Here is a 27,746-nt window from a genome sequence, read left to right as displayed (position 1 = left end):
CTATTCCAGATGAGGTAACCGCTGTTCCGAATCTAATATATTTAGTGTTATTTGACAATTTACTCAATGGAACACTTCCGTCATATCAAAGAATTCCAAACCAAATCACTAGAATATTTAGATCTAGAAAATAATAAACTCCAAGTTCCTCTTCCATCTTCAATATTCCAACTTCTCAATCTTACCTCCCTCAGCTTATCCTCAAATAATCTTAGTGGTGTCATAGAGCTTCGCATGTTCTCAAACCTTCCAAATCTAAAACATCGCGACCTTTCATATAACAGCCTATCCTTAACATCTAAAACTACATAACTGTTGCGGAAAGGATCGATTCGAGAACTCCGATATGACTACAAGTAAATTGACCGGAACGAAAAATAAAGTGAACACAAGGATTTACGTGGTTCGGCTTTAATGCCTACGTCCACGGGCAGAGGCGAAAAGAAATTTCACTATAACAAGATGAAGATTACAAGTGTTTTACACTCAAGACACAACCCGAGAACCTCACAACTCTCAACCCCTATAGAAAACCCGAAAGCTAAAATCCTAGCTTTCAAAGAACAAGCTTTGCTCTCTCTTGGTTTGGGATGATCAATATGGCTAATGAACCTCTCTATTTATAAGAGAGTTCAAGGACATAATTGTCCAAAACTTTGGCAAAGATTTGTGGTTGAAAATGGACACCAACAACCATCCACTAATCCACTACCACCAACAACCCACTACCAACAACAACAATCCACTACCAATTTTAAGCCATTTCTTAACAAATCTCCACCTTGGCTTGAAATTTACCAAGCTGAACATCATAGTGAATTCCTCGAACTGGATCACCTCTTCCAAACGCCTCTCTGGCGCTAATCAATCCCGAATACCTATCAAGTCCAAGCAATGCTTGAACTTATATGCAGGGATCACCTTAGTTAACATATCTGCAGGATTCTTCTCGGTAGCAACCTTGCTGATAACAATGTCACCTTGCGTAACATGTTCCCGAACAAAATGATATCTGACATCAATGTGTTTGGTCCGTTCATGAAACATCTGATTTTTAGTCAGATGTATGGCACTCTGGCTATCGCAAAATACAATAGTGAAATCCTGTTGTAAACCCAAACTGCTTACTAGACCTTTCATCCACAATGCTTCTTTCACTGCTTCTGCTAACGCCATATATTCCGCCTCAGTCGTAGATAAGGCTACGGTAGACTGTAACACAGCTTTCCAACTAATGGCTCCTCCAGAATAAGTGAAAACATAACCCGTCAGAGATCTTCTTTTGTCCAGATCTCCAGCATAATCAGAGTCCACATAGCCCGTGACACTGCTAGTGCAGTCACTCTGATCATATACCAAGCATAAATCTGCAGAACCTCTCAAGTACCTGAGAATCCATTTCACGGCCTGCCAGTGTTCCTTGCCAGGACAACTCATGTATCTGCTGACCACACTAACTGCATGTGAAATGTCTGGACGAGTGCAAACCATTGCATACATCACGCTTCCAACTGCACTCGAGTATGGAATGTGAGACATTTGCTGCTTTTCTTCATCAGATTGTGGTGACAACTCTGCAGAGAGTTTGAAATGTGGTGCCAACGGAGTACTCACAGTTTTCGCTTTATCCATGCCGAAGCGTTGAAGAACCTTTTCAATGTAGTTCTTCTGCGACACACGAAGCTTGCCCGCCTTGCGATCTCTGTGAATATCCATGCCCAAAATTTTCTTGGCAGCACCCAGATCCTTCATCTCGAACTCACCACTCAACTGCGACTTTAACTTGTTGATTTCCGACATGTTTTTGGAAGCAATTAACATGTCATCAACATACAGCAACAAATAAATGTGCGAACCATCTGAGAGCTTCCGATGATAGACACAAGCATCATAGTCACATCTTGTGTAACCATGCTGAATCATGAAGCTATCAAACCGCTTGTACCACTGCCTTGGGGATTGTTTCAATCCATATAAAGACTTCTTTAATAGACAGACATGGTCTTCTTTACCAGGAACTGTAAAACCCTCTGGTTGACGCATGTAGATTGTTTCCTCGAGCTCACCATGCAAGAACGCCGTTTTTACGTCAAGCTGCTCAAGTTCTAGATCAGACTTGGCCACCATGGCAAGTAATACACGAATGGAAGAATGCTTTACGACTGGGGAGAAAACTTCATTGTAGTCAATCCCCTCTTTCTGAGTGAAGCCTTTAGCAACCAATCGTGCCTTGAATCTAGTTGCTTCAACCCCTAGGATGCCTTCCTTTTTCTTGAAGACCCATTTGCAACCAACTATCTTCTGGTTACTTGGCGGCTTAACCAACTCCCAAGTATGGTTCTTGTGAAGAGATTCTATCTCCTCACTCATAGCAATTGCCCACTGTGCCGACTCATCACACGTGACAGCCTCATTATAACTGGAAGGTTCTATACCAATGGACTCCGCCACACTGAGCGCGAAAGACACCAGATTAGCGTAACGCGGATTTGGTTTGATTTGTCTCTTCGTTCTTCCAGTGGCAATGCTATATGGTTTTTCTTGAGGTGACTCATCTTCATCGGAATCTTGCACCTCAACTTGATCATCCTGGACTGAAGTACCTTCCGTAGGAATTGGAGCGTCCACCTGACACTCCACCTGCTTCTCAACACCGTGATCTCCCATTCTATCTGACTCCTCCTTTTCCCGGGAATTTGTGGTGGATCGAAGCATGGATGACTCATCAAAAGTCACATCTCTGCTGATGATGAACTTGGACGAAACCGGATCAGGACACCACAACCTGTATCCTTTCACCCCTTGGCCGTATCCAAGAAATATGCATTTCTTCGCCCTCGGTTTGAGTTTTCCCTCATTTACATGAGCATACGCAGGGCAGCCAAACACTCTTAAACCAGAGTAATCAGCAGGAGAACCAGACCATACTTCCTCAGGAGTCTTCAGCTCAATAGCTGTTGACGGAGATCTGTTAACCAAATAACAAGCAGTATTAACAGCTTCAGCCCAAAATTCTTCACCGAGCCCAGCATTTGATCGCATGCAACGAGCTCGTTCCAAGAGAGTTCTATTCATGCGTTCTGCAACTCCATTTTGTTGTGGTGTTCGACGAACAGTGCGGTGTCTCACTATTCCTTCATTTTTGCAGAACTCATTGAATTCACCTGAGCAAAACTCCAAGCCATTATCCGTCCGGAATCGCTTGATCTTCTTTCCTGTTTGATTTTCGATCAAAGCTTTAAATTGCTTGAAGTTGATGAGAACCTCATACTTGCTCTTCAGAAAATACACCCAAACCTTTCTCGAGTAATCATCGATAAAGGTAAGCAGATATCTGTAACCACCTTTAGAAATTGTCGGAGAAGGCCCCCAAAGGTCAGAATGGAAGTAATCCACTGTGCCTTTTGTCTTGTGAATCCCAGTGCTGAACTTTACCCGAGTCTGCTTACCGAAGACGCAGTGCTCACAGAAATTCAACTTTCCTGTACACTGCCCAGACAATAATCCTCGTTTGCTTAGCACCGATAAGCCTCTCTCGCTCATATGCCCGAGCCGCATATGCCATAACTTCGTGGTGTCAGAATCTAGATCATCTGATGATGACACTCCCGCAACACCTGTAACCGAGGAACCATCGAGGAAGTAAAGGCCCCGCTCCAAATTACCACGTATCACAGTCAAAGCACCCGAGAATACCTTGAGAACTCCACCTTCAGCAGAGTACCGAAAGCCTTTCTTGTCCAACGTACTCAAAGAGATCAAATTTTTCTTCATTTCTGGAATGTGCCGAACATCAGTTAGAGTTCTAACAATACCGTCAAACATCTTTATACGAACTGTGCCAATCCCCATGACTTGACATGCGTGGTCATTTCCCATTAGTACTGAACCAGAATGCTTCTCGTATGTTGAGAATGCATCTTTCGAAGTACTTATATGAAATGTAGCTCCCGTATCAAGAATCCATCTCCCACCAGCGTAAGAGTCGGATACTGCAAGAACGATCTCGGCATCACTTGAAGAATCTGCATCAGCTACATTCGCACGATCATTTTGTTGCTCCTGTGATTCTGATTTCTCCTTCCTTTTCGGACAATCTACCTTCATGTGCCCGTACTTCTTACAGTAGTAGCACTGTATTCTCTTCTTGGACTGCGATCTAGGATGGCTTTTACTTGAACTTCCACCCTTTGCCTTGGATCTTCCTCGAGCAACCAAGCCTTCGCCTTCATTGTTTTCGACCACCTTACCAGTGATTTTCTTCCTCAACTCACTGGAACTTAAGGCATTTTTCACCTCCTCTAGAGTCAGGTCATCACGACCGTACATCATTGTATCAACAAAATTCTCATACGAGGGAGGCAAAGAACACAAAACAATTATTGCTTGGTCCTCATCATCGATTTTGTTATCGATATTATTCAAATCCATGATAATGGAATTGAATTTATCCAGGTGCTGGGAAACAGGTGTACCTTCCTCCATCTTCAGGGCATAGAGTCTTTGCTTGAGGTAGAGCCGGTTCGTCAATGACTTCGTCATGTACTTGCTCTCTAACCGGAGCCACAAACCGGACGCGGTTTTCTCATCCGCTACTTCTCGTAGCACTTCATCTCCTAGACATAGCAGAATAGCACTATGTGCTCTTTCTAGCATGTCATCCTTTTGCTCTTCCGAAAGCGTGCTTGGTAATTTATCTTTACCAGACAATGCTTTTAGCAATCCTTGTTGAACCAGCACTGCCCGCATCTTGATGCGCCATAAACTGAAACTATTTTTCCCGGTAAATTTCTCGACATCATACTTAGTCGATGAAACACTTGTAGCCATAATTTGGAACCTTTGAATGAATGATAATATTTTCTTCCTGATGTGAAAGATCAGACAAAGCTGCAGTCACAGGGCAATTCAGAAAATATTATCACTCCTTCAACTACGCTCTGATACCAATTTGTTGCGGAAAGGATCGATTCGAGAACTCCGATATGACTACAAGTAAATTGACCGGAACGAAAAATAAAGTGAACACAAGGATTTACGTGGTTCGGCTTTAATGCCTACGTCCACGGGCAGAGGCGAAAAGAAATTTCACTATAACAAGATGAAGATTACAAGTGTTTTACACTCAAGACACAACCCGAGAACCTCACAACTCTCAACCCCTATAGAAAACCCGAAAGCTAAAATCCTAGCTTTCAAAGAACAAGCTTTGCTCTCTCTTGGTTTGGGATGATCAATATGGCTAATGAACCTCTCTATTTATAAGAGAGTTCAAGGACATAATTGTCCAAAACTTTGGCAAAGATTTGTGGTTGAAAATGGACACCAACAACCATCCACTAATCCACTACCACCAACAACCCACTACCAACAACAACAATCCACTACCAATTTTAAGCCATTTCTTAACAATAACCATTCAAGACTTGTCAAATTCCCTGTTGAGGTGGGGATACCACCATTAAGGTTATTATGAGAAAGGTTGAGCCCTTTCAGTAAGTTAAGCTTCCCAATAACCTTTGGAATACCCCCTTCAAACTGATTGTTTGATAGATCAATGATCATCCACATGGTGAAAATTTTCACGAATTCCATATCTTGTCCTTTCATAACAATTCCAATGGAATAGGTATAGAAGCCACTAGCAATCCGATCATACACCCCCATGTACAACAATGTACTCCCAATCTTCTCTAGATTTATGATAGCCTTGAAGCTGTTGATGTATCTCACTGGTAGGGGTCCAGTAAAATAATTACTTGAGAGGTCAAAAATTTGGATTTTAGAGAAAAAAGGGCTAGACTTGGAGCTATTGACACGCAAGGAACCATGCATATGATTTAACTTCAATACAAGAACTTGCAAATATGGAAGATTTCCCAACCAATGAGGAAATGTATCATTGATCTTGTTGTTACCAAGATCTAGCACTTCCAGACCATTACAATTAAGGATGGATGGTGTCAAAGGCCCTTCTAACAAATTTCCATTTAAGTTGAAATTACTCAATTGGCATCCCTTTGCAAATGTTGGAGGAATCGTCCCATAAAACATGTTCTTCTTCAGATTCAAGAATTCAAGGCTGTTGCTCAAATTTCCAAAACATTGCGGAATTGTTCCACTCAAGTTATTGTGGGACAAATCAAGAATTCGAAGAGAACTGGCATTGCATATTAAAGAAGAGACCTCTCCATTGAAACTATTATTTGAGATCAAAAAGACATTGATGGTCGAAGCTGGAATCGGAAGATTTCCACTGATCAAATTGGAGCTTAAGTCAAGAAATTCAATATTCTTCCATGGAAAGTGCTCAACTTCGTCAAAGAGTTGTGAGATACGTTTAAGTAAGTCAAAGAGACATTCCCCACCTCTTGCATCCACTGTGGAATCTTGCCTTCAATTTTGTTGCAAGAGAGGTCTAAGCTTTCCAAACTTTTAAGCCCTTTTAAAAATTGGGGGAATTCACCAAGATTGCTAGATGACAAAAGTAAGCCTGTAAGATTAGGCAATATATGATTAACAGTAGAAGTAGTATTAGATGTTAAGGATAGGCTGTTATATGAAAGGTCGAGATGTTTTAGATTTGGAAGGTTTGAGAACATGCGAAACTCTATGACACCACTAAGATTATTTGAGGATAAAACGAGGTCGGTAAGATTGAGAAGTTGGAATATTGAAGATGGAAGAGAACCATGGAGTTTATTATTCTGTAACGCTATCAATTCTAGTGATTTGGATTGGAATTCTTTGATATGCCCACTGAATTGATTTTGAGAGAGATATATTTCCTTTAAGGAGGGAGCAGTAAACAACCATGACGGAAATGTTCCATTGAGTAAATTGTCATTTAAGTGTAAATATATTAGATTAGGAAAAGCGGTTACCTCATCTGGAATGGAACCTTCTAAAGAATTTTTAGATATTACAAAGTATTCCAGCTGCGTTAGGTTTAGAATTGACAATGGAATTTGTCCACTCAATTGGTTCATCGACAAGTGTAAATGAGTGAGATGCAAGAGGTTCCCCAATGATCTTGGAATTTTTCCACTCAATTGGTTCACCGGCAACTGTAAATGAGTGAGTTGCAAGAGGTTCCCCAATGATCTTGGAATTTGTCCGCTCAATTGGTTCACCGATAAGTCTAAATGAGTGAGTTGCAAGAGGTTCCCCAATGATCTCGGAATTTGTCCACTCAATTGGTTCACCGACAAGTCTAAATGAGTGAGTTGCAAGAGGTTCCCCAATGATCTTGGAATTTGTCCACTCAATTGGTTCACCGACAAGTAAATGAGTGAGTTGCAAGATGTTCCCCAATGATCCCCAATGATCTTGGAATTTGTCCACTCAATTGGTTCATCGACAAATCTAAATGAGTGAGTTGCAAGAGGTTCCCCAATGATCTTGGAATTTGTCCACTCAATTGGTTCCACGACAAGTCTAAATGAGTGAGTTGAAAGAGGTTCCCCAATAATCTTGGAATTTGTCCACTCAATTGGTTCTGCGACAAGTCTAAATGAGTGAGTTGCAAGAGGTTCCCAGTGATCTTGGAACCGGTCCTGATAAGTTGGACTGGGAGAGATCTAAAAACTTCAAGGACACAAGATTCCCCGTCAAGTCAGGCAATCCTCCAAAAACATTTGCGCCTCTAAGAATCAAGTACTCCAAAGATGATAAATTTGTGATTGAGACAGACAATCCTTGAAAGAAAGAATTTCCTGATAGATCTAAGTACTTTAAGGCCTGTAGATTATCAACTGAATCAATTTCTGTAGAGGAGGACATCCACGACAGATCCAAATGTTCAAGATTGCTACTCCGATTCAACTTCAAAGGATCAAGATTGAGGTTTTGGTTGTCTCCCAAGTTGAGGAGATTGAGGTTTTGCAAATCAAAAATGTTTTTTGGGAATTTTCCTTGCAAATCACAACTCGCAAGACTGAGAGACCTTAGAGAAGAGGATAGATTCATGAAGACATGAGCATTAACAGAAGACATGTTGATTCCATCCAAAAACAGATGTCTGACCTCGGTTAGGTTGTGAACAAGTCCCTCCAGAGCATGTTTGTCAATTGTTTGTGCATCAGCCCGACAGGAGAGATCAAGTGAAACCAATTTTGACAGGTGGGAGACTTGGGATGGGACTTCTCCTGCAAACCCTGTATTGGAAAGGTTGAGGTAGAATAGGCTTATAAACCGACCGAACTCGGATGGAATTTTGGAAAGATTAAAATAATTGTAGGCAAGGTGGAGTTTTTGAAGGTGAGGAAGAAGGAAGAGAGTGGTATTGGAAGGGAAGTTGCCATATAGCCAACTGCAACTCAAGTCAAGGACAATAACATGAGCATTTAGGTGGTCACAAGTGACCCCATCCCATGAGCAGCAATCTGTACCCTCCTTCCATGAATCTGTCTTGGGATAAGATTGATCATCGCAATAAGAAGAAGCAACATCTGTCTGAGTGATGGAAAAAGAATTCTTGAACTGGATTAGCGAAGAGCAGGAGTGAGATCCTGAAGAAGAAAAAGAAGCATAAAGATGGGGAAAGAAGAGGAATAGGCAGAGAAAGAGATAGGAGGCCATGTTATGTTTGTAGAGGAAGATGAAGGATAGGAATGGTATTTATAGGCAACAAATAAATTTTGTATTTTTCACAACCATCAACAACCATTAGTCTTCTTTTTACCATATATTTTTCATTCTTAAAATTGGATGCTTTTTTTTTTTTTAGCAAAATCTTGTATTTCATTTGAACTCCCTAAACAACTAAAAAAATTAAGATTGATGAGATTACAAAGTAGATTGACTTAGTCTTCTTCCTTAATAACACGTAAAAAATGTGTGTATCTATTCATTTGCCTGTCAACCAAAGCTAATTAATGTAGAAATTCTTTTCCATCCAAAAGAACAAAATTGTGCTCTATTCACTACGTTTGGGGAAGAAGACTGTCGAAAATATAATCCACCGATTCCATAAAAACAGGTATACTTATATAATATATATAACCTCCTACTTCAAATCTAAAATCTCATTTGTTATAAATTCTGATAAATTTATTTAGGAATAGCTATTTTTCATTCGTTAATTATTTCTCTTTTAATCAAGTAAAAAATTAAAACTAAAAAGACATAATGATTTATTTGGTATTTTTTGACTTTACAAACAAAAAGTCATTTTAGCTTTTTTTTCTTTTTCTTTTTCTTTTGCCTCTTTTAGCCTTGAAACTTGTATGGTTCATTAAATCGCCCAAAAAAATATTATGAAAAAGTTCAAGCACCCAATTGAGTGGGAAAGAAAATAAGGATTTAATTGTTTTTCGGAAGAAGTTTGAGAGTATTTTTGATGCATTTTAAAACTTTAAGTGCTCAATTGAGTGTAAAAAAAGGAGAAATTTAATTGTCTTTTTTAAAAAAAGAAATTTAAGGATTTTTTACGCCCTTAAGCCAATAAAAAAAAACATGTATATTTTCATACTTTAAATAATTTATTTATCATTTAAATAGTAATCTGTGATTTTATAATAGAATACGCGCTAAAGGCTTCTGGGAAGTGAAGGATCTGCACGCACACAGACATGTTGTGAAGATTGGATGAAATACTAGCTGTCCGGTTGTCTTTTTATGTGTTTTTGACCTTCAATTAAATATAAAAAATGTTTATTTTTTTCTTTTGGCAATGAACAGGAGCCAAATGTTGAAGTGGCTGGAACTTGTCTTGTATTGCTTGCCAGCAGATTTTTGGTATGTTTGAAATGTATGGAGATGTGCCAAGTGGAACTATTTTGGGGCGACAACAGAACACAAAATAAAATAATCAAAGCAGACCTTTGAATATTGAAATGGGACATGTATGCTTGTGACCAATTGGCTAGAATTACAGGTCTGAAATGTGGAGAATGTGTGGATGTAATTTTCCCCATTTATTGAAAGATGTATAGAATAATTCTTGTATGCTAGATAAAAGAGTTAATTGGTCTTGTTTATTAAAATTTTCTTCTATTTTTACCTTTAAAAACTAGTGTAGATGTCTAAATAATCAGACAGTTTGCATGTACGTGCCACATGTACTTCATGTTGACGCACAAAACCAAATTTTTAAAGATAAAAATGGAAGAAATTTGACTAATTTTCTCATTTTTTTTGCCGTTGACAAAGCTACCTAAAAGCCATTAAATAGTTTTGCATGATGCTACTTCTGGACAAATTAGCCTTACTCAGATCTTGTTGAAGTTGGCCGGCATGCAGACAAGAAGCAGAGCTGCTCCAGCCATGCAGTTGCAGCTGAAGTTCATGCTGCTGTTCATTTTTTGTTACTTTAAGTTAATGTTTTGTTGCTTAGTTTGATTTGAACTAAGTTGGTAACATGTTTGATGTAATTAGGTGCTGATAGATTGATAAATCAGCGTACCTATGTGTGCAAGTTATGTTTTCATAAGTTTCAAGGCTACTTAGTGGAGTTAGGTTGATGATTAGGTGATGTCTGTCTCATTTTGACCAGCTGAATGCATGGTATATGTAATGGCATTATGCCTCAATTCATTTGTAATCAAAATCCATCAAAATTGTTATTCATTTTCTGGTTTTACTCAAGCAATTTGTCCAAAGAGTCTTGGCTGATTTTTTTTTTTGGATTGAATAACCCGGCTCATAAATTACACTTTAGATTTATAAAAATTTATGTTTTAATTTAATAAAATTAATGATAAATATTTAACAGGAAGGAGGGTTGATGAATGAATTTGGAGACTTACTAAAATTCTTGACGGTGCAAAGAGGTACTCATCATGTTACATCTTCTTGACCATCTGAAGCTTTTTCTATTTTCTCAATTTTCCCAATTAATTAGATGCATTAAGGATTGCTGATGAAACTTGTGGAACACATTGTAACACCCTATACTCGGCTCAGTCGCCAAGCCGAAATATTAGGATGTTACACCACCATCATGCATCATTTACTTAGCAAACAATTTCACAAGTAACCAATCATCATCTTTATTCAATCCTACGTATGAGTTGTAGTCGTTCAACCACTTCTTATCATTAAAACATGCCATACATACACTAAGGGTATTAAAAACATCAATCAAACCTACAAATGGGCCCAGTTGCAAAATTTCTAAAACTGTTACATAGGTATTGATACTGTCCTAGGGCTATCGATATTTTCTTTAAGTGGTATTGATATCTCATGGAAAATCGATACCAAACTAACATTATGTTTCTTACCAAATATCAAAATATAAAAAAATTATTGGTACCTTTCGCAAGGTATCAATAAACTTACCTCGAGCATTGATACTCGGGCCGAAGTATCGATACCAAATCCATATTTTATTTCCTTGTACCTTCAAAAATGTAGAGGTACCGTTTTCAAAAATAATTGTAACTTCATTTAAATCTAAAAAATCTAAAAATAATTAAATATGTATAAATCTAAAAATATCTTAAAATTAAAACTAAAGTTTTTAAACTAATGCAATTTTTTATTATTTAAAAAATCTTAAAATTTTCAAATTAAATTCTATTTGTTTTCCACCGTTGAAGAACACCTTCAATCACATCAACAACTTCATGTTGTTTTGCCTAGAAATTGTTTTGCAAATTTATTTTGTTTTATTTATTTCTAAACTCATATTTCTTTTCTATAACTCCAATTATTAGATTGTTTAGGGTTTTGAGTAACTTTCAGTTTTGAAATTTTTGATTTTTTAAATTTAAATACAAAGTGCTCTTCTTCTTCTCCAAACCCACAATTTTTTCTGCCAAATTTCAACTCAAGGTTTTACTTTCAGCTGTAAATAAAACATATATTATATTTATAATGATCTAAGAATAGTAGAGTTGAAGCTGATCTACATGAAAAAGAAGGAAAAAAATGTATATTATATTTATAATGATAAAGTGAAAGGGTATTTAATATTTTTTTGTGAAAGTTCAAAGAAGAATTATTTATGAGTTTGGATATGGAAAATTTAGTTGGTAAATTTTTTTTCTTGGGCCAATTGATTTTTTTATATAAAATTTGTATTTATTTTTAAGATTTTTAAATTTTGATACAATTATTTTTATGAAAATTTAAAAATATAAAAATACTTTTTGAACTATAATTCAAGGATCAAATTAGGTATTAATTGTAAGCACTAAATTTTGCCCGGGTTTTGTCGTGTTTATATATATATATTTTTTTAAATTTCAAAAAAAATTCAAAAAATAAAAAATTACATTTTGACCCCTAAATTTTTTAGAAAAATTACCTATTTTTAGAAAAATTTAAAAATGAATTTTTCTTCTAAAAAGAGAATTTATTAGGTGTCCGATCACACCTAGAAAAAAAGATCGATAGCGACTCCTTTTTCAAATAAAATCGAGATTCTGTTTTCAAATTTTCAATAATCACTTCAATTAGCGCTCGTGCCTAAATTTTTAGGTCGCTACATTAATCATTGTGCAAATCATAGACTAAATTGCTTTATTAGTTTTGTATTGTTGTTGTTATTATTATTATTATTATTATTATTATTATATTATTATTAACACCACTTCCTTTTTACCATATAATTTTTATTCATAAAAAAGAAGAGTTGATTTACCAAAAATTTGTATTTCATTTGAACTCCCTAAAGAATGAAGAAGAAATGATGAGATTACAAAGTATATTGACTTGGTCTTGCTTCCTTTATATGTATGAATGTGAAAATTGGCATAACGCCAACTTATTTTCCACGCAGAAGAAGAATGGTGCTCTATTGTTAAGAAATGGCTTAAAATTGGTAGTGGATTGTTGTTGTTGGTAGTGGGTTGTTGGTGGTAGTGGATTAGTGGATGGTTGTTGGTGTCCATTTTCAACCACAAATCTTTGCCAAAGTTTTGGACAATTATGTCCTTGAACTCTCTTATAAATAGAGAGGTTCATTAGCCATATTGATCATCCCAAACCAAGAGAGAGCAAAGCTTGTTCTTTGAAAGCTAGGATTTTAGCTTTCGGGTTTTCTATAGGGGTTGAGAGTTGTGAGGTTCTCGGGTTGTGTCTTGAGTGTAAAACACTTGTAATCTTCATCTTGTTATAGTGAAATTTCTTTTCGCCTCTGCCCGTGGACGTAGGCATTAAAGCCGAACCACGTAAATCCTTGTGTTCACTTTATTTTTCGTTCCGGTCAATTTACTTGTAGTCATATCGGAGTTCTCGAATCGATCCTTTCCGCAACAAATTGGTATCAGAGCGTAGTTGAAGGAGTGATAATATTTTCTGAATTGCCCTGTGACTGCAGCTTTGTCTGATCTTTCACATCAGGAAGAAAATATTATCATTCATTCAAAGGTTCCAAATTATGGCTACAAGTGTTTCATCGACTAAGTATGATGTCGAGAAATTTACCGGGAAAAATAGTTTCAGTTTATGGCGCATCAAGATGCGGGCAGTGCTGGTTCAACAAGGATTGCTAAAAGCATTGTCTGGTAAAGATAAATTACCAAGCACGCTTTCGGAAGAGCAAAAGGATGACATGCTAGAAAGAGCACATAGTGCTATTCTGCTATGTCTAGGAGATGAAGTGCTACGAGAAGTAGCGGATGAGAAAACCGCGTCCGGTTTGTGGCTCCGGTTAGAGAGCAAGTACATGACGAAGTCATTGACGAACCGGCTCTACCTCAAGCAAAGACTCTATGCCCTGAAGATGGAGGAAGGTACACCTGTTTCCCAGCACCTGGATAAATTCAATTCCATTATCATGGATTTGAATAATATCGATAACAAAATCGATGATGAGGACCAAGCAATAATTGTTTTGTGTTCTTTGCCTCCCTCGTATGAGAATTTTGTTGATACAATGATGTACGGTCGTGATGACCTGACTCTAGAGGAGGTGAAAAATGCCTTAAGTTCCAGTGAGTTGAGGAAGAAAATCACTGGTAAGGTGGTCGAAAACAATGAAGGCGAAGGCTTGGTTGCTCGAGGAAGATCCAAGGCAAAGGGTGGAAGTTCAAGTAAAAGCCATCCTAGATCGCAGTCCAAGAAGAGAATACAGTGCTACTACTGTAAGAAGTACGGGCACATGAAGGTAGATTGTCCGAAAAGGAAGGAGAAATCAGAATCACAGGAGCAACAAAATGATCGTGCGAATGTAGCTGATGCAGATTCTTCAAGTGATGCCGAGATCGTTCTTGCAGTATCCGACTCTTACGCTGGTGGGAGATGGATTCTTGATACGGGAGCTACATTTCATATAAGTACTTCGAAAGATGCATTCTCAACATACGAGAAGCATTCTGGTTCAGTACTAATGGGAAATGACCACGCATGTCAAGTCATGGGGATTGGCACAGTTCGTATAAAGATGTTTGACGGTATTGTTAGAACTCTAACTGATGTTCGGCACATTCCAGAAATGAAGAAAAATTTGATCTCTTTGAGTACGTTGGACAAGAAAGGCTTTCGGTACTCTGCTGAAGGTGGAGTTCTCAAGGTATTCTCGGGTGCTTTGACTGTGATACGTGGTAATTTGGAGCGGGGCCTTTACTTCCTCGATGGTTCCTCGGTTACAGGTGTTGCGGGAGTGTCATCATCAGATGATCTAGATTCTGACACCACGAAGTTATGGCATATGCGGCTCGGGCATATGAGCGAGAGAGGCTTATCGGTGCTAAGCAAACGAGGATTATTGTCTGGGCAGTGTACAGGAAAGTTGAATTTCTGTGAGCACTGCGTCTTCGGTAAGCAGACTCGGGTAAAGTTCAGCACTGGGACTCACAAGACAAAAGGCACAGTGGATTACTTCCATTCTGACCTTTGGGGGCCTTCTCCGACAATTTCTAAAGGTGGTTACAGATATCTGCTTACCTTTATCGATGATTACTCGAGAAAGGTTTGGGTGTATTTTCTGAAGAGCAAGTATGAGGTTCTCATCAACTTCAAGCAATTTAAAGCTTTGATCGAAAATCAAACAGGAAAGAAGATCAAGCGATTCCGGACGGATAATGGCTTGGAGTTTTGCTCAGGTGAATTCAATGAGTTCTGCAAAAATGAAGGAATAGTGAGACACCGCACTGTTCGTCGAACACCACAACAAAATGGAATTGCAGAACGCATGAATAGAACTCTCTTGGAGCGAGCTCGTTGCATGCGATCAAATGCTGGGCTCGGTGAAGAATTTTGGGCTGAAGCTGTTAATACTGCTTGTTATTTGGTTAACAGATCTCCGTCAACAGCTATTGAGCTGAAGACTCCTGAGGAAGTATGGTCTGGTTCTCCTGCTGATTACTCTGGTTTAAGAGTGTTTGGCTGCCCTGCGTATGCTCATGTAAATGAGGGAAAACTCAAACCGAGGGCGAAGAAATGCATATTTCTTGGATACGGCCAAGGGGTGAAAGGATACAGGTTGTGGTGTCCTGATCCGGTTTCGTCCAAGTTCATCATCAGCAGAGATGTGACTTTTGATGAGTCATCCATGCTTCGATCCACCACAAATTCCCGGGAAAAGGAGGAGTCAGATAGAATGGGAGATCACGGTGTTGAGAAGCAGGTGGAGTGTCAGGTGGACGCTCCAATTCCTACGGAAGGTACTTCAGTCCAGGATGATCAAGTTGAGGTGCAAGATTCCGATGAAGATGAGTCACCTCAAGAAAAACCATATAGCATTGCCACTGGAAGAACGAAGAGACAAATCAAACCAAATCCGCGTTACGCTAATCTGGTGTCTTTCGCGCTCAGTGTGGCGGAGTCCATTGGTATAGAACCTTCCAGTTATAATGAGGCTGTCACGTGTGATGAGTCGGCACAGTGGGCAATTGCTATGAGTGAGGAGATAGAATCTCTTCACAAGAACCATACTTGGGAGTTGGTTAAGCCGCCAAGTAACCAGAAGATAGTTGGTTGCAAATGGGTCTTCAAGAAAAAGGAAGGCATCCTAGGGGTTGAAGCAACTAGATTCAAGGCACGATTGGTTGCTAAAGGCTTCACTCAGAAAGAGGGGATTGACTACAATGAAGTTTTCTCCCCAGTCGTAAAGCATTCTTCCATTCGTGTATTACTTGCCATGGTGGCCAAGTCTGATCTAGAACTTGAGCAGCTTGACGTAAAAACGGCGTTCTTGCATGGTGAGCTCGAGGAAACAATCTACATGCGTCAACCAGAGGGTTTTACAGTTCCTGGTAAAGAAGACCATGTCTGTCTATTAAAGAAGTCTTTATATGGATTGAAACAATCCCCAAGGCAGTGGTACAAGCGGTTTGATAGCTTCATGATTCAGCATGGTTACACAAGATGTGACTATGATGCTTGTGTCTATCATCGGAAGCTCTCAGATGGTTCGCACATTTATTTGTTGCTGTATGTTGATGACATGTTAATTGCTTCCAAAAACATGTCGGAAATCAACAAGTTAAAGTCGCAGTTGAGTGGTGAGTTCGAGATGAAGGATCTGGGTGCTGCCAAGAAAATTTTGGGCATGGATATTCACAGAGATCGCAAGGCGGGCAAGCTTCGTGTGTCGCAGAAGAACTACATTGAAAAGGTTCTTCAACGCTTCGGCATGGATAAAGCGAAAACTGTGAGTACTCCGTTGGCACCACATTTCAAACTCTCTGCAGAGTTGTCACCACAATCTGATGAAGAAAAGCAGCAAATGTCTCACATTCCATACTCGAGTGCAGTTGGAAGCGTGATGTATGCAATGGTTTGCACTCGTCCAGACATTTCACATGCAGTTAGTGTGGTCAGCAGATACATGAGTTGTCCTGGCAAGGAACACTGGCAGGCCGTGAAATGGATTCTCAGGTACTTGAGAGGTTCTGCAGATTTATGCTTGGTATATGATCAGAGTGACTGCACTAGCAGTGTCACGGGCTATGTGGACTCTGATTATGCTGGAGATCTGGACAAAAGAAGATCTCTGACGGGTTATGTTTTCACTTATTCTGGAGGAGCCATTAGTTGGAAAGCTGTGTTACAGTCTACCGTAGCCTTATCTACGACTGAGGCGGAATATATGGCGTTAGCAGAAGCAGTGAAAGAAGCATTGTGGATGAAAGGTCTAGTAAGCAGTTTGGGTTTACAACAGGATTTCACTGTTGTATTTTGCGATAGCCAGAGTGCCATACATCTGACTAAAAATCAGATGTTTCATGAACGGACCAAACACATTGATGTCAGATATCATTTTGTTCGGGAACATGTTACGCAAGGTGACATTGTTATCAGCAAGGTTGCTACCGAGAAGAATCCTGCAGATATGTTAACTAAGGTGATCCCTGCATATAAGTTCAAGCATTGCTTGGACTTGATAGGTATTCGGGATTGATTAGCGCCAGAGAGGCGTTTGGAAGAGGTGATCCAGTTCGAGGAATTCACTATGATGTTCAGCTTGGTAAATTTCAAGCCAAGGTGGAGATTTGTTAAGAAATGGCTTAAAATTGGTAGTGGATTGTTGTTGTTGGTAGTGGGTTGTTGGTGGTAGTGGATTAGTGGATGGTTGTTGGTGTCCATTTTCAACCACAAATCTTTGCCAAAGTTTTGGACAATTATGTCCTTGAACTCTCTTATAAATAGAGAGGTTCATTAGCCATATTGATCATCCCAAACCAAGAGAGAGCAAAGCTTGTTCTTTGAAAGCTAGGATTTTAGCTTTCGGGTTTTCTATAGGGGTTGAGAGTTGTGAGGTTCTCGGGTTGTGTCTTGAGTGTAAAACACTTGTAATCTTCATCTTGTTATAGTGAAATTTCTTTTCGCCTCTGCCCGTGGACGTAGGCATTAAAGCCGAACCACGTAAATCCTTGTGTTCACTTTATTTTTCGTTCCGGTCAATTTACTTGTAGTCATATCGGAGTTCTCGAATCGATCCTTTCCGCAACATCTATTCACTCCCTTTAACTTGACAGAATACAAGACATGTGATCCACCAATTAATGTTTGGATTCAATTTCAATGTGGAAATTGAGGTTTGACTATCTCCATCTCACTTTTTATTAATCAAGGAATATAAACTCACTATTTCAACATTTCATAAGCAAAAGCTAAAATAATATTTGTCACATCCCATATGTTCATGTATAGCTTAGAAGACAAAAGTTAAACAACCTTCAGTTCAACAACATTCCACGTCAAATCTGCAAGCATAAATTGACATAAATTGAGACATTTTATTCTCCTTCCTCCTTTACTGAGCAGTAGCAAAGATTATCGAGACTAAATGGAAAGTCATGAAAGAAGACATAAACAACAATACCATACAAAATGTTACACTCAAACAAACCATTACAGATAGTACGAAATGCAATGAAAGACAGGAATTGGTACAATAATAAAGACATACACATACCAATGCAACCCTTCACCATGGGCAAAACGGTCTACAGAACAAGAAATTTTTAAAATACAACACTAATTCTTGAACATCATTTGCTGTACTTAGATCCTTCTTCGTCTATTGCTTCGATTGCCTTTCTTTGACTTTCGTCTTTGCTTCTTCTCATGTTGGATTTCAACCAAATTCACCAACCATTTCGGCTTACCAGTTTGGAAAACAACATATCCCACGGACATTCCGAACACCACTCCGCATCCATAACCTATCAACACCACTTTCCAACCAAAAGTAATGTTTGATTTTGAGCCATCTTTTTCAAGCACATTTGGAGGTGGTGGCTCAATGATGTTGCAACCTTTCGAGACTGGAAATCCACATAATCCCTTGTTTCCTTCATATGAATCATTTCCAAATGTGTTGAACTGTTTGCCTTGAGGAATCTGACCATGGAGCTGATTATCAGAAACATTGAAGGACGAAAGAAATGCCAGATCTGCCAATCTATTTGGAATCGTCCCAGACAACCTGTTTGAAGATAGGTCCAACCATTCAAGACTTGTCAAATTCCCTATTGAGGTGGATACCACCATGAAGGTTGTTATGAGAAAGGTTGAGCCCTTTCAGTAAGTTAAGCTTCCCAAAAACCTCTGGAATACACCCTTCAAACTGATTGTTTGATAGATCAATGATCATCCACATGGTGAAAATTTTCACCAATTCCATATCTTGTCCTTTCATAACAATTCCAATGGAATAGGTATAGAAGCCACTACCTCTCTGAGCATACACCCCCATGTACGACATTGTACTCCCAATCTTATCTAGATTTATGATAGCCTTGAAGCTGTTGATGTATCTCACTGGTAGAGGTCCAGAAAAATAATTACTCGAGAGATCAAAAATTTGGATTTTAGAGAAAAAAGGGCTAGACTTGGAGCTATTGACACGCAAGGAACCATGCATATGATTTGACTTCAATACAAGAACTTGCAAAAATGGAAGACTGCCCAACCAATGAGGAAATGTATCATTGATCTTGTTGTTACCAAGATCTAGCACTTCCAGTTCATTACAATTAAGGATGGATGGTGTCAAAGGCCCTTCTAACAGATTTCCATTTATGTTGAAATTAGTCAATTGGCATCCCTCTGCAAATGTTGGAGGAATCGTCCCATAGAACTTGTTCTTCTTCAGATTCAAGAATTGAAGGCTGTTGCTCAAATTTCCAAAACATTGCGGAATTGTTCCACTCAAGTTATTGTGGGACAAATCAAGAATTTTAAGATAACTGGCATTGCATATTAAAGAAGAGACCTCTCCATTGAAACTATTATTTGAGATCAAAAAGACATTGATGGTCGAAGCTGGAATCGGAAGATTTCCACTGATCAAATTGGAGCTTAAGTCAAGAACTTCAATATTCTTCCGTGGAAAGTGCTCAACTTCTGTCAAAGAGTTGTGAGATACGTTTAAGTAAGTCAAAGAGCCATTCCCCACCTCTTGCATCCACTGTGGAATCTTGCCTTCAATTTTGTTGCAAGAGAGGTCTAACCTTTTCAAACTTTTAAGCCCTTTCAAAAATTGGGGGAATTCACTAAGATTGCAAGATGACAAACGTAAGTCTGTAAGATTAGGCAATATATGGTTAACACAAGAAGTAGTATTAGATGCTAAGGATAGGCTGTTGTATGAAAGGTCAAGAAGTTTTAGATTTGGAAGGTTTGAGAACATGCGAAACTCTATGACACCACTGAGATTACTTGAGGATAAAGAGAGGTGGGTAAGATTGAGAAGTTGGAATTTTGAAGATGGAAGAGGACCTTGGAGTTTATTACTCTCTAACGCTATCAATTCTAGTGATTTGGATTGGAATTCTTTGATATGCCCACTGAATTGATTTTGAGAGAGATATATTTCCTTTAAGCAGGGAGCAGTATACAACCATGACGGAAGTGTTCCATTGAGTAAATTGTCAGATAAGTATAAATATATTAGATTAGGAAAAGCGGTTACCTCATCTGGAATGGAACCTTCTAAAGAATTTTCAGATATTTCCAAGTATTCCAACTGCGTTAGGTTTAGAATTGACAATGGAATTTGTCCACTCAATTTGTTTGATCTCAAGTCTAAACACTTGAGTTGAAAGAGGTTTCCCAGTGATCTTGGAAGCGGTCCTGAAAAGTTGGAATCGGAGAGAACTAAAAACTTCAAGGACACAAGATTCCCCATCGAGTCAGGCAATCCTCCAAAAAAATTTGCGCCTGAAATTATCAATTGCTCCAAAGATGATAAATTTGTGATTGAGACAGACAATCCTTGAAAGAAAGAATTTCCTGATAGATCTAAGTACTTTAAGGCCTGTAGATTATCAACTGAATTAACGGATTCTGTAGAGAAGGACATCCACGACAGATCCAAATGTTCGAGATTGCTGCTCCGATTGAACTTCAAAGGATCAAGATTGAGGTTTTGGTTACGTCCCAAGTTGAGGAGATTGAGGTTTGGCAAATCAATAATGTTTTTTAGGAATTTTCCTTGCAAATCACAAAAAGCAAGACTGAGAGACCTTAGAGAAGAGGATAGATTCATGAAGACATGAGCATTAACAGAAGACATGTTGATTCCATCCAAAAACAGATGTCTGACCTCGGTTAGGTTGTGAACAAGTCCCTCCAGAGCATGTTTGTCAATTGTTTGTGCATCAGCCCGACAGGAGAGATCAAGTGAAACCAATTTTGACAGGTGGGAGACTTGGGATGGGACTTCTCCTGCAAACCCTGTATTGGAAAGGTTGAGGTAGAATAGGCTTATAAACCGACCGAACTCGGATGGAATTTTGGAAAGATTAAAATAATTGTAGGCAAGGTTGAGTTTTTGAAGGTGAGGAAGAAGGAAGAGAGTGGTATTGGAAGGGAAGTTGCCATATAGCCAACTGCAGCTCAAGTCAAGGGCAATAACATGAGCATTTAGGTGGTCACAAGTGACCCCATCCCATGAGCAGCAATCTGTACCCTCCTTCCATGAATTTGTCTTGGGATAAGATTTAAGGCCAGCAATCTCATTGCAATCAGAAGAAGCATCCTCTGTTATGGAAAAAGAGTCCTTAAACTGGATTAATGAAGAGCAGGACTGATATCCTGAAGAAGAAAAGAAGCATAAAGACGGGGAAAGAAGAGGAATAGGCAGAGAAAGAGATAGGGGGCCATGTTATGTTTGCAGAGGAAGATGAAGAATAGGAATGGTATTTATAGGCAACAAATAACACCACAACATTGGTGTTACAGTCTTTTTTTTCTTTTACATTGAAAAGTTACGTGTAATCACTTAATTTTGTGGGAATAATTTCGTGTTTTTTTTTTAAAAAAAAATTTAAAAATTGTATTTTGACCTCTGAACTTTTCTAAAATTTCATTTTGACCCTTAAATTTTTATAAAATTATATTTTAACCCTTAATATTTTTTAAAATTATATTTTGACCCTAAACTTTCTCGAAATTACATTTTTGCCCCAAAACTTTTGCTACATTTACGATTCAGTCCTTCTGGCAGCCACCACGCAAGTTGCACTTGCAACTAGGGGTGAGCAAAACTCGATTCGACTCGAAAAAATTGAAAAAAATTCAAATTTCGAGTTAAACGAATCGAGTTATTCGAATCAACTCGAATTTTTTTTCGAATTTCGAGTTCGAATCGAGTTGAGTTTTCGAATTCGAATAACTCGAATAATTCGAATAATTCGAATATCAAACTATAATATTTTACATTTTTACCCCAAACTCCCAAACTTTTTTACTTTTCCCTCAAAACTTTTACTCCTTCCCACTTTCCCCCCAAAACTTTTACTCCCCTCCCTCCCAACCCCCCAATCTACCCAAAATCCATTTCCCACCAAAATTTTACTCTCCCATTTATTTTTTTTTCAAAATTTTACTCCCAAAAACCCTCAAAACCTTTTATTTTCCCCCAAAATTTTTACTCCCTCCCACTTTTCCCCTAAAACTTTTATTCCCTTCCCATCCCACCTCCCATCTATCCCAAACCCTCCCCCCTCCAATTTTTTTTAATATTTTCCCTCCAAAATTTTACTCCCCCTATTTACTTTCTCTCAAACTTTTATTCCCCAAAACTTTTTATTTTTCCCCTAAACTTTTACTTCTCACCTTTTATTCTCAAATAAAAAATCAAAATTATCCAAAAAAAATCACTAAACATAAATAGCAATAATTTTATTTATATCTACTATTTATATTATTAAATTAAATTTCACATTTTATATTATTTATATTATTGAATTGTTTAGTCATATTGAATATTTATATTAAAATTGAATTATTAATTATGCCTTAAAATATTCGTGTTGAAATTTTATATTGGTATCAATTTCACATTTTATTTTTAAAATAACTTTTATTAAAAAATCATATTTTTACATTTAATATATTTTTTAATTCTAAAATACATAGTGACAAGAATCTGAAGACAACTAAGCAAGCAAAGAAGCTAACCAGTATATAAAAAATTAATAAATAAATTATGAAGTGATGAAAGTTAATAAAAAATTTGATTAAGGTGGACAAATTTTATTACGATGGGTGACAATGGTTACAAGGACCCAAAATTATTTTTTAAAATTTAACTCGAACAAATATATTCGATTCGATTCGATTCGATTCGAATTCCATCTCACTCGACTCGATTCGAGAAAACTTCAAATAAAGTTAGGATGATAAAATGAGATTCGAAAACTCGATTAACTCGAAAATTTTCGATTCAATCGAATGCTCACCCTTACTTAGGCCTGACCTGGCCAAGCTCATGAGCACCTATATAGTTGAGTGACTAGAATAGAACCAAAGGGATAGTTTAGTGATTATTTTTGTAATTGACCCATATGAAATTTAGGTTAATTTCTGCAATTAGTCCTTGTACTTTGCAAAAGTTGTGGACTTAATATTTATATTTTAATTTGGTCATTTTTAGTTCATGTACTTTTCAAATTTTAAAATTTTAGTAATCACCAAACAATAACCGTTAAATTTATTAAGTTCTGTTATTTTCAAAAAATTATGCGACAAATATATTAGGCTTAACTCATAAATCGGTATCTAAATTATACTCATTTTCCCATGTTGGTACCTAATCTTATTTTTTGTCACAAGTGGTACATAAACTACTTTTTTTTTTCCCAAGTTACTACCGCCATTAGTCAAACTGTCAAAAGTCTATTTTATAAATAGGCTTAACCCATAAATTGGTACCTAGACTATAATTTGGTACCTCCGTCATTAGTCAAATTGTTCAATTTATATGAAAAAAAAATTAACCAATTAAAAATTGACATGTAGTAAAAACAAAGTCTATTATTATTTATATATATATAAAAAGAGAGAACTTATTCAACCAGTTTTTTTAGCTTAGTTCAACCGATTTGTTTTTGTTCGCAAGTCAATCGATTCAACCCCTATTTCCAAACCGATTTCCTATCCAACCCGTAGAATCAGTCTGTTTTTGAAAATACTAGTTTTGATCGATGAAAGAACTTTTTCTATCCCCTCTGGTCAGAGAAGTAGGTGGTGAAATTCAAAACCAAAATTAATCACCAGCGTTTTGACCTCAAGTGGGCCAATTTCAAGCATTATCGACATTGTCAAACATTATAAAGGAATAAGAAAGAAAAATATAAAAATTAATTAATTAATGATTTTTTAAAAAAGTTTATATGACATACAATCTATTATTTGTTGGAATCTTTTTAGCCGATATAACATTTTGGTATAAAATGGGTAACGGAAGAATAGTTTTAGTAGTACTTATGGCCAAAATAAAAATTAGGTACCTTGGATATCTAATCTCACCACCGCCGCTATTTTTACACTAACTGCAGGTAAAAGCAGAGCCCATCCAAACCCACCCTAAATTTATAACTATCTACATAATACAAAACTAATAATTGAATTTAAATAAGCAGATTTAATTATTATTATTATTTGGATCAAGACTAAAATTTCAAACTTCAAAAAGTAAATAGTTTAAAATTGACCAATTCAAAAAATACAATGACTAAAATTGATCAAATTAAGGTATAAGGACTAAATCCATCATTTTCGTAAATACAGAGACTAATAGCAGAATTTAACCTAAAATTTAATATAAACAAAATCCAAAGTAGAATATATTTTCTGATAACTACAATACATTTATGAGCAAGGAAAAAAAGAAGACTTATAAAGATAAACACAGTAAGACTGAAAAAAACTATGGGGATAATTTACACAAATTCCTTCAAAAACCATAGCTTTTGGAGGTGAAATTCAATCAAAGGAAGAATGAAAGCTCGGGTTTGGGAGTAAATGATAACATACTTTCACCAAAAAGTTCAAATAATGATGCTAACAAGTTCCCTGCGTCTGTGTCTTCCTTCCAAGCCTGAGCTAGAACGGTTGATGTCTTTGAAACTCGACCCCCAGCCTCCCTTCCAAGCATGTTATAGTTTGATAACGGCCGTGACATTGATGATACACCGATATTGGAACCTCCTACGGTGGTAGAAAAGCCGCTAACTGACCCTTGTAAATCAGCTTGCATGGAATTTATTGGCATCATACCTATTGCACTCTCAGTTGCTATTTTCTTGGCAGGTTGTTGCTGCTGCATCAAGGTGTCCGTGCTTGCTTTTCGTTTATCTTGGTTGATCAGAAAAAGGAATATCGTAAAGGGGGAGAAGAGACTTGTGGATTAAGTGTAAATATGATGGTTCGAAGAAATCATACTTGTCGCAACTTTGTTGTTGCTTTTCCAAACGGGACGAGTTGGGGGTGCTAGCAAACTGGGGAACATTTTAAGCCGATCATACATGCACAGTCCAGCTGCACGCTGTTAGTGGAAATTTTATGCAGTGTTGTTAGTTCTACAGCAAATAAATGAAACGATGCTCATAAACTGGTACCAAATTTGATGTGGAACTTACCAGCAGGGCCCCATAAACACACCAGGCCTCGTGTCTTTTTATTTCAGGTTCAAGAAGCTGCAAATACGCTTCAAGATTTGGTAGTATAAGTAAACGAACCTACACATGGAAGAAGAAGCGTTAGCCAAACATATGAAAGACAAACTGTACAGATGCCATAATAAAGATACCTATAGAGAAACCGCATATTTACACTTTTGGACTATAGATTTCCAAGTTCTTTCTTTTTTCGGATCTTGCAGAAAAGAGTGACAAAACAGTTTTCTGAAAGAAATGGGCTTAAAAAGATGGCTATCATTGCAATATCTTTGACCAGTTGATCCCACAAACAAGTATCTTATTGTGTTGCTAGTAAATATTTGAGATTAGAATTATACCACACTGGGTCCAAGGGCTGCTAACCCTTGAATTGCTCCGTAATGCTGGGGAAATGTTTTCGTTGGGTCCAAAAAAGCATGGAGCAGTGTCCTTGTCACACGTGGCTGAAGATTGTGATAAACATGCCCAAATCTATAAAATATTGACTTGTAAGAAATGCATGTAAAAATCTGCAAATCCAAGACAAATCATTATGCTGGAAACTAAGTTCTAATCTTTTCCGCATTCAACCTAAAAGCAAAGCATATCGAAAATTGGATCATGTAAAAAAAAGTAGCCACACACAATGGTCAAACATAGGCATGCTTAATGATCCACATGTAATTAATCTATGCATTCTGCATATAACATGCACGCTCGCACCATTTGTTTTGCATGTGTGAAATAGCATAAAAATGATATACACATGATTTGAAGAATAGATCCAAGTTTATAACTAAAAAATCAGACACCTGAGATTCATAAAAACGAATATGCATGTATAAGTCCAAAAGAAAAGAAATCCTCACCTTTTGCATAATGATGCCACTAGCTTTGCTGCGAAGTTTCTAAGTTCCCAATGATTGTCGGTGAATTTATTTCCTAACCTTTTTGCAACGAGGCAGGTAATAATAGATGGCATCAACTGGTGTAACTGAAGAACATTTTAAAAAATCAGATAGGTGGAAAATAAACCACTAGCATATTTGCATTAGTTCGTGTACTTCTAAATGATTGAAATAATAAACTCAAGTAAGGTTCTATGTGTAAGTGTTCATTCTGGAGAAGACTCCGGGCAACACGCATCAAAGCAAACATGAGAGGGAAATTACTCCGTGCAACCTGAGATAAATGTGGCAAAAATGTAAGCTCGAGATAACCAACCAAAAGTTCTTTGCAACACACATATATAATCAGGTATGAGATATCCGCAAAAATATGTAAAATAAGGAACTAAAGGATGTAATCCCGAGTCTGTTGCCAAACTCAGTAATGCTTGTTTAAAGAGAATTGAGACTGATTTATTCATGGTAATGTCCACGATCTTGTCAAAGTAAAGCTGCATGACAACCAAATTAGTCTTTTAATATCATTCTGTGCAAAATGTATTTTAACAGAAAAATGTTGCTGAAGATGTACAACATACTTGAAGCTCTCTAGATAATACATGCTTAACAGGTAATTTGACATCAACGGAAAGCCCATCTTTTTTGTATTCAGCCTTTTTACCATCAGAAGGTGCTGCATGGAAAGCAAAATACAAATTCCGTGTAGAAATGACGATAAGTCGTATTAGATTAAAGTGATAAAACCAGAAAAGAACATGAACCATGAGAGTCTTCAACACAAATAGCTTCGAGAGAATATTTAGGTTAGCTAAGACGGTACCTTCAATTGAAGCATTTTCTGGAATTGCTGGTTGAATGCCTTCAATCGCAAGCCAGTGGGATGTAACAGATGTATCAAGCGGTGCTTTTGGCAAAGGTGACTCAAGAACCTACATACATAAGGCAACATAGAAGAATTTAAGTGATGACTTTTTTAATAAGGTAACATATAACAGAACCTCGAATATTGTTGATAAGTTCTTACTTCTTTAAACTCCACATCTTTGTCATCAATGTAGAACAAATCCACCGTTAATGAATTATTAGACCAACCAATGAAAATTTGACACATAATATTTTTTTTCTAATTCATCAAGTCCGCATGTGTAAAATAACATTATGTGAAAAATTAAATAAAACAATTAAATTAATTAAAAAAAAACTAAACATATGATTAATAAAAAAGAAGTAAATACTAAACTTACATAACCAAAAATATTATATTCTCCATTTAAGCAAATGATCATCTTCTTCAAAGAGTTTTCCTTTTAAAATAATATTTTCAATTGATTTTTAAATAATATTTTTTATTATCTTTGAAAGTATGGGTTTTTTTTTATTAACCATATGTTTAGTTATTTGTTTTTTAATTTCATTTAATTATTTTTTATTTAGTTTTTCACTATTATATTATCCACGTGGACTTGATAATTAAAAAAAGGGTTCTATGTGTCAAATTTTTATTGGTTGATTTAGCAATTTTCTAACAGTGTTAATACCAAGTAACAATGGCGGA

The 27,746-nt window shown here is 37.2% G+C and overlaps 3 protein-coding genes across 3 annotated transcripts; all 3 read right to left on the bottom strand.

Annotated features, from left to right (window-relative positions):
- Positions 1-6,909, bottom strand: LOC121217315 (receptor-like protein 9DC3). Its single transcript, XM_041092837.1, has 3 exons — positions 6,885-6,909; positions 5,427-6,442; positions 1-32 (listed from the first exon to the last, which is right to left on the bottom strand). The coding sequence occupies exons 2-3, from the start codon at positions 6,052-6,054 to the stop codon at positions 1-3; spliced, it is 660 nt and encodes a 219-aa protein (XP_040948771.1). The 5' UTR covers positions 6,055-6,442; positions 6,885-6,909.
- On the bottom strand, positions 6,273-23,584 carry LOC107956071 (receptor-like protein 7). Its single transcript, XM_016891820.2, has 5 exons — positions 23,557-23,584; positions 18,883-21,435; positions 18,504-18,791; positions 7,600-8,510; positions 6,273-7,556 (listed from the first exon to the last, which is right to left on the bottom strand). Exons 1-5 carry the CDS (start codon positions 23,582-23,584, stop codon positions 6,273-6,275), a joined length of 5,064 nt encoding a protein of 1,687 aa, XP_016747309.2.
- Positions 23,585-24,523: 939 nt separating this feature from the next.
- On the bottom strand, positions 24,524-27,302 carry LOC107956070 (transcription initiation factor TFIID subunit 6b-like). The gene is made up of 9 exons (XM_041092836.1): positions 27,216-27,302; positions 27,012-27,120; positions 26,770-26,864; positions 26,376-26,465; positions 26,153-26,277; positions 25,643-25,775; positions 25,266-25,364; positions 25,069-25,171; positions 24,524-24,981 (listed from the first exon to the last, which is right to left on the bottom strand). The coding sequence occupies exons 1-9, from the start codon at positions 27,300-27,302 to the stop codon at positions 24,614-24,616; spliced, it is 1,209 nt and encodes a 402-aa protein (XP_040948770.1). The 3' UTR covers positions 24,524-24,613.
- Between the last annotated feature and the right edge of the window lie 444 nt (positions 27,303-27,746).

Source organism: Gossypium hirsutum, chromosome D05 (assembly GCF_007990345.1).
Source record: "Gossypium hirsutum isolate 1008001.06 chromosome D05, Gossypium_hirsutum_v2.1, whole genome shotgun sequence".
NCBI classification, from domain to species: Eukaryota; Viridiplantae; Streptophyta; class Magnoliopsida; order Malvales; family Malvaceae; genus Gossypium; species Gossypium hirsutum.
Note: the sequence above shows the minus strand (reverse complement) of the source record. Positions and strands in the feature narration are given on the sequence as shown.

Bases quoted from the DNA above. Each gene is read 5' to 3' on its own strand.
- LOC121217315 (XM_041092837.1), bottom strand. From the start codon at position 6,054: ATGTTTTATGGGACGATTCCTCCAACATTTGCAAAGGGATGCCAATTG. The intron at 33-5,426 runs GTCTTGAATGGT...TAAATATATTAG, and splicing joins CTCAACAGGGAATTTGACAA to ATTCGGAACAGCGGTTACCT.
- LOC107956071 (XM_016891820.2), bottom strand. From the start codon at position 23,584: ATGACGGAGGTACCAAATTATAGTCTAG. The intron at 18,792-18,882 runs GTATCCACCTCA...ATAGATTGGCAG, and splicing joins TCATAACAACCTTCATGGTG to ATCTGGCATTTCTTTCGTCC. The intron at 7,557-7,599 runs GTGTCCTTGAAG...CCAACTTATCAG, and splicing joins CTGACTTGACGGGGAATCTT to GACCGGTTCCAAGATCACTG.
- LOC107956070 (XM_041092836.1), bottom strand. From the start codon at position 27,302: ATGTGTCAAATTTTCATTGGTTGGTCTAATAATTCATTAACGGTGGAT. The intron at 27,121-27,215 runs GTAAGAACTTAT...TTATGTATGTAG, and splicing joins AAGATGTGGAGTTTAAAGAA to GTTCTTGAGTCACCTTTGCC. The intron at 25,776-26,152 runs GTGAGGATTTCT...AATATTTTATAG, and splicing joins GTGGCATCATTATGCAAAAG to ATTTGGGCATGTTTATCACA.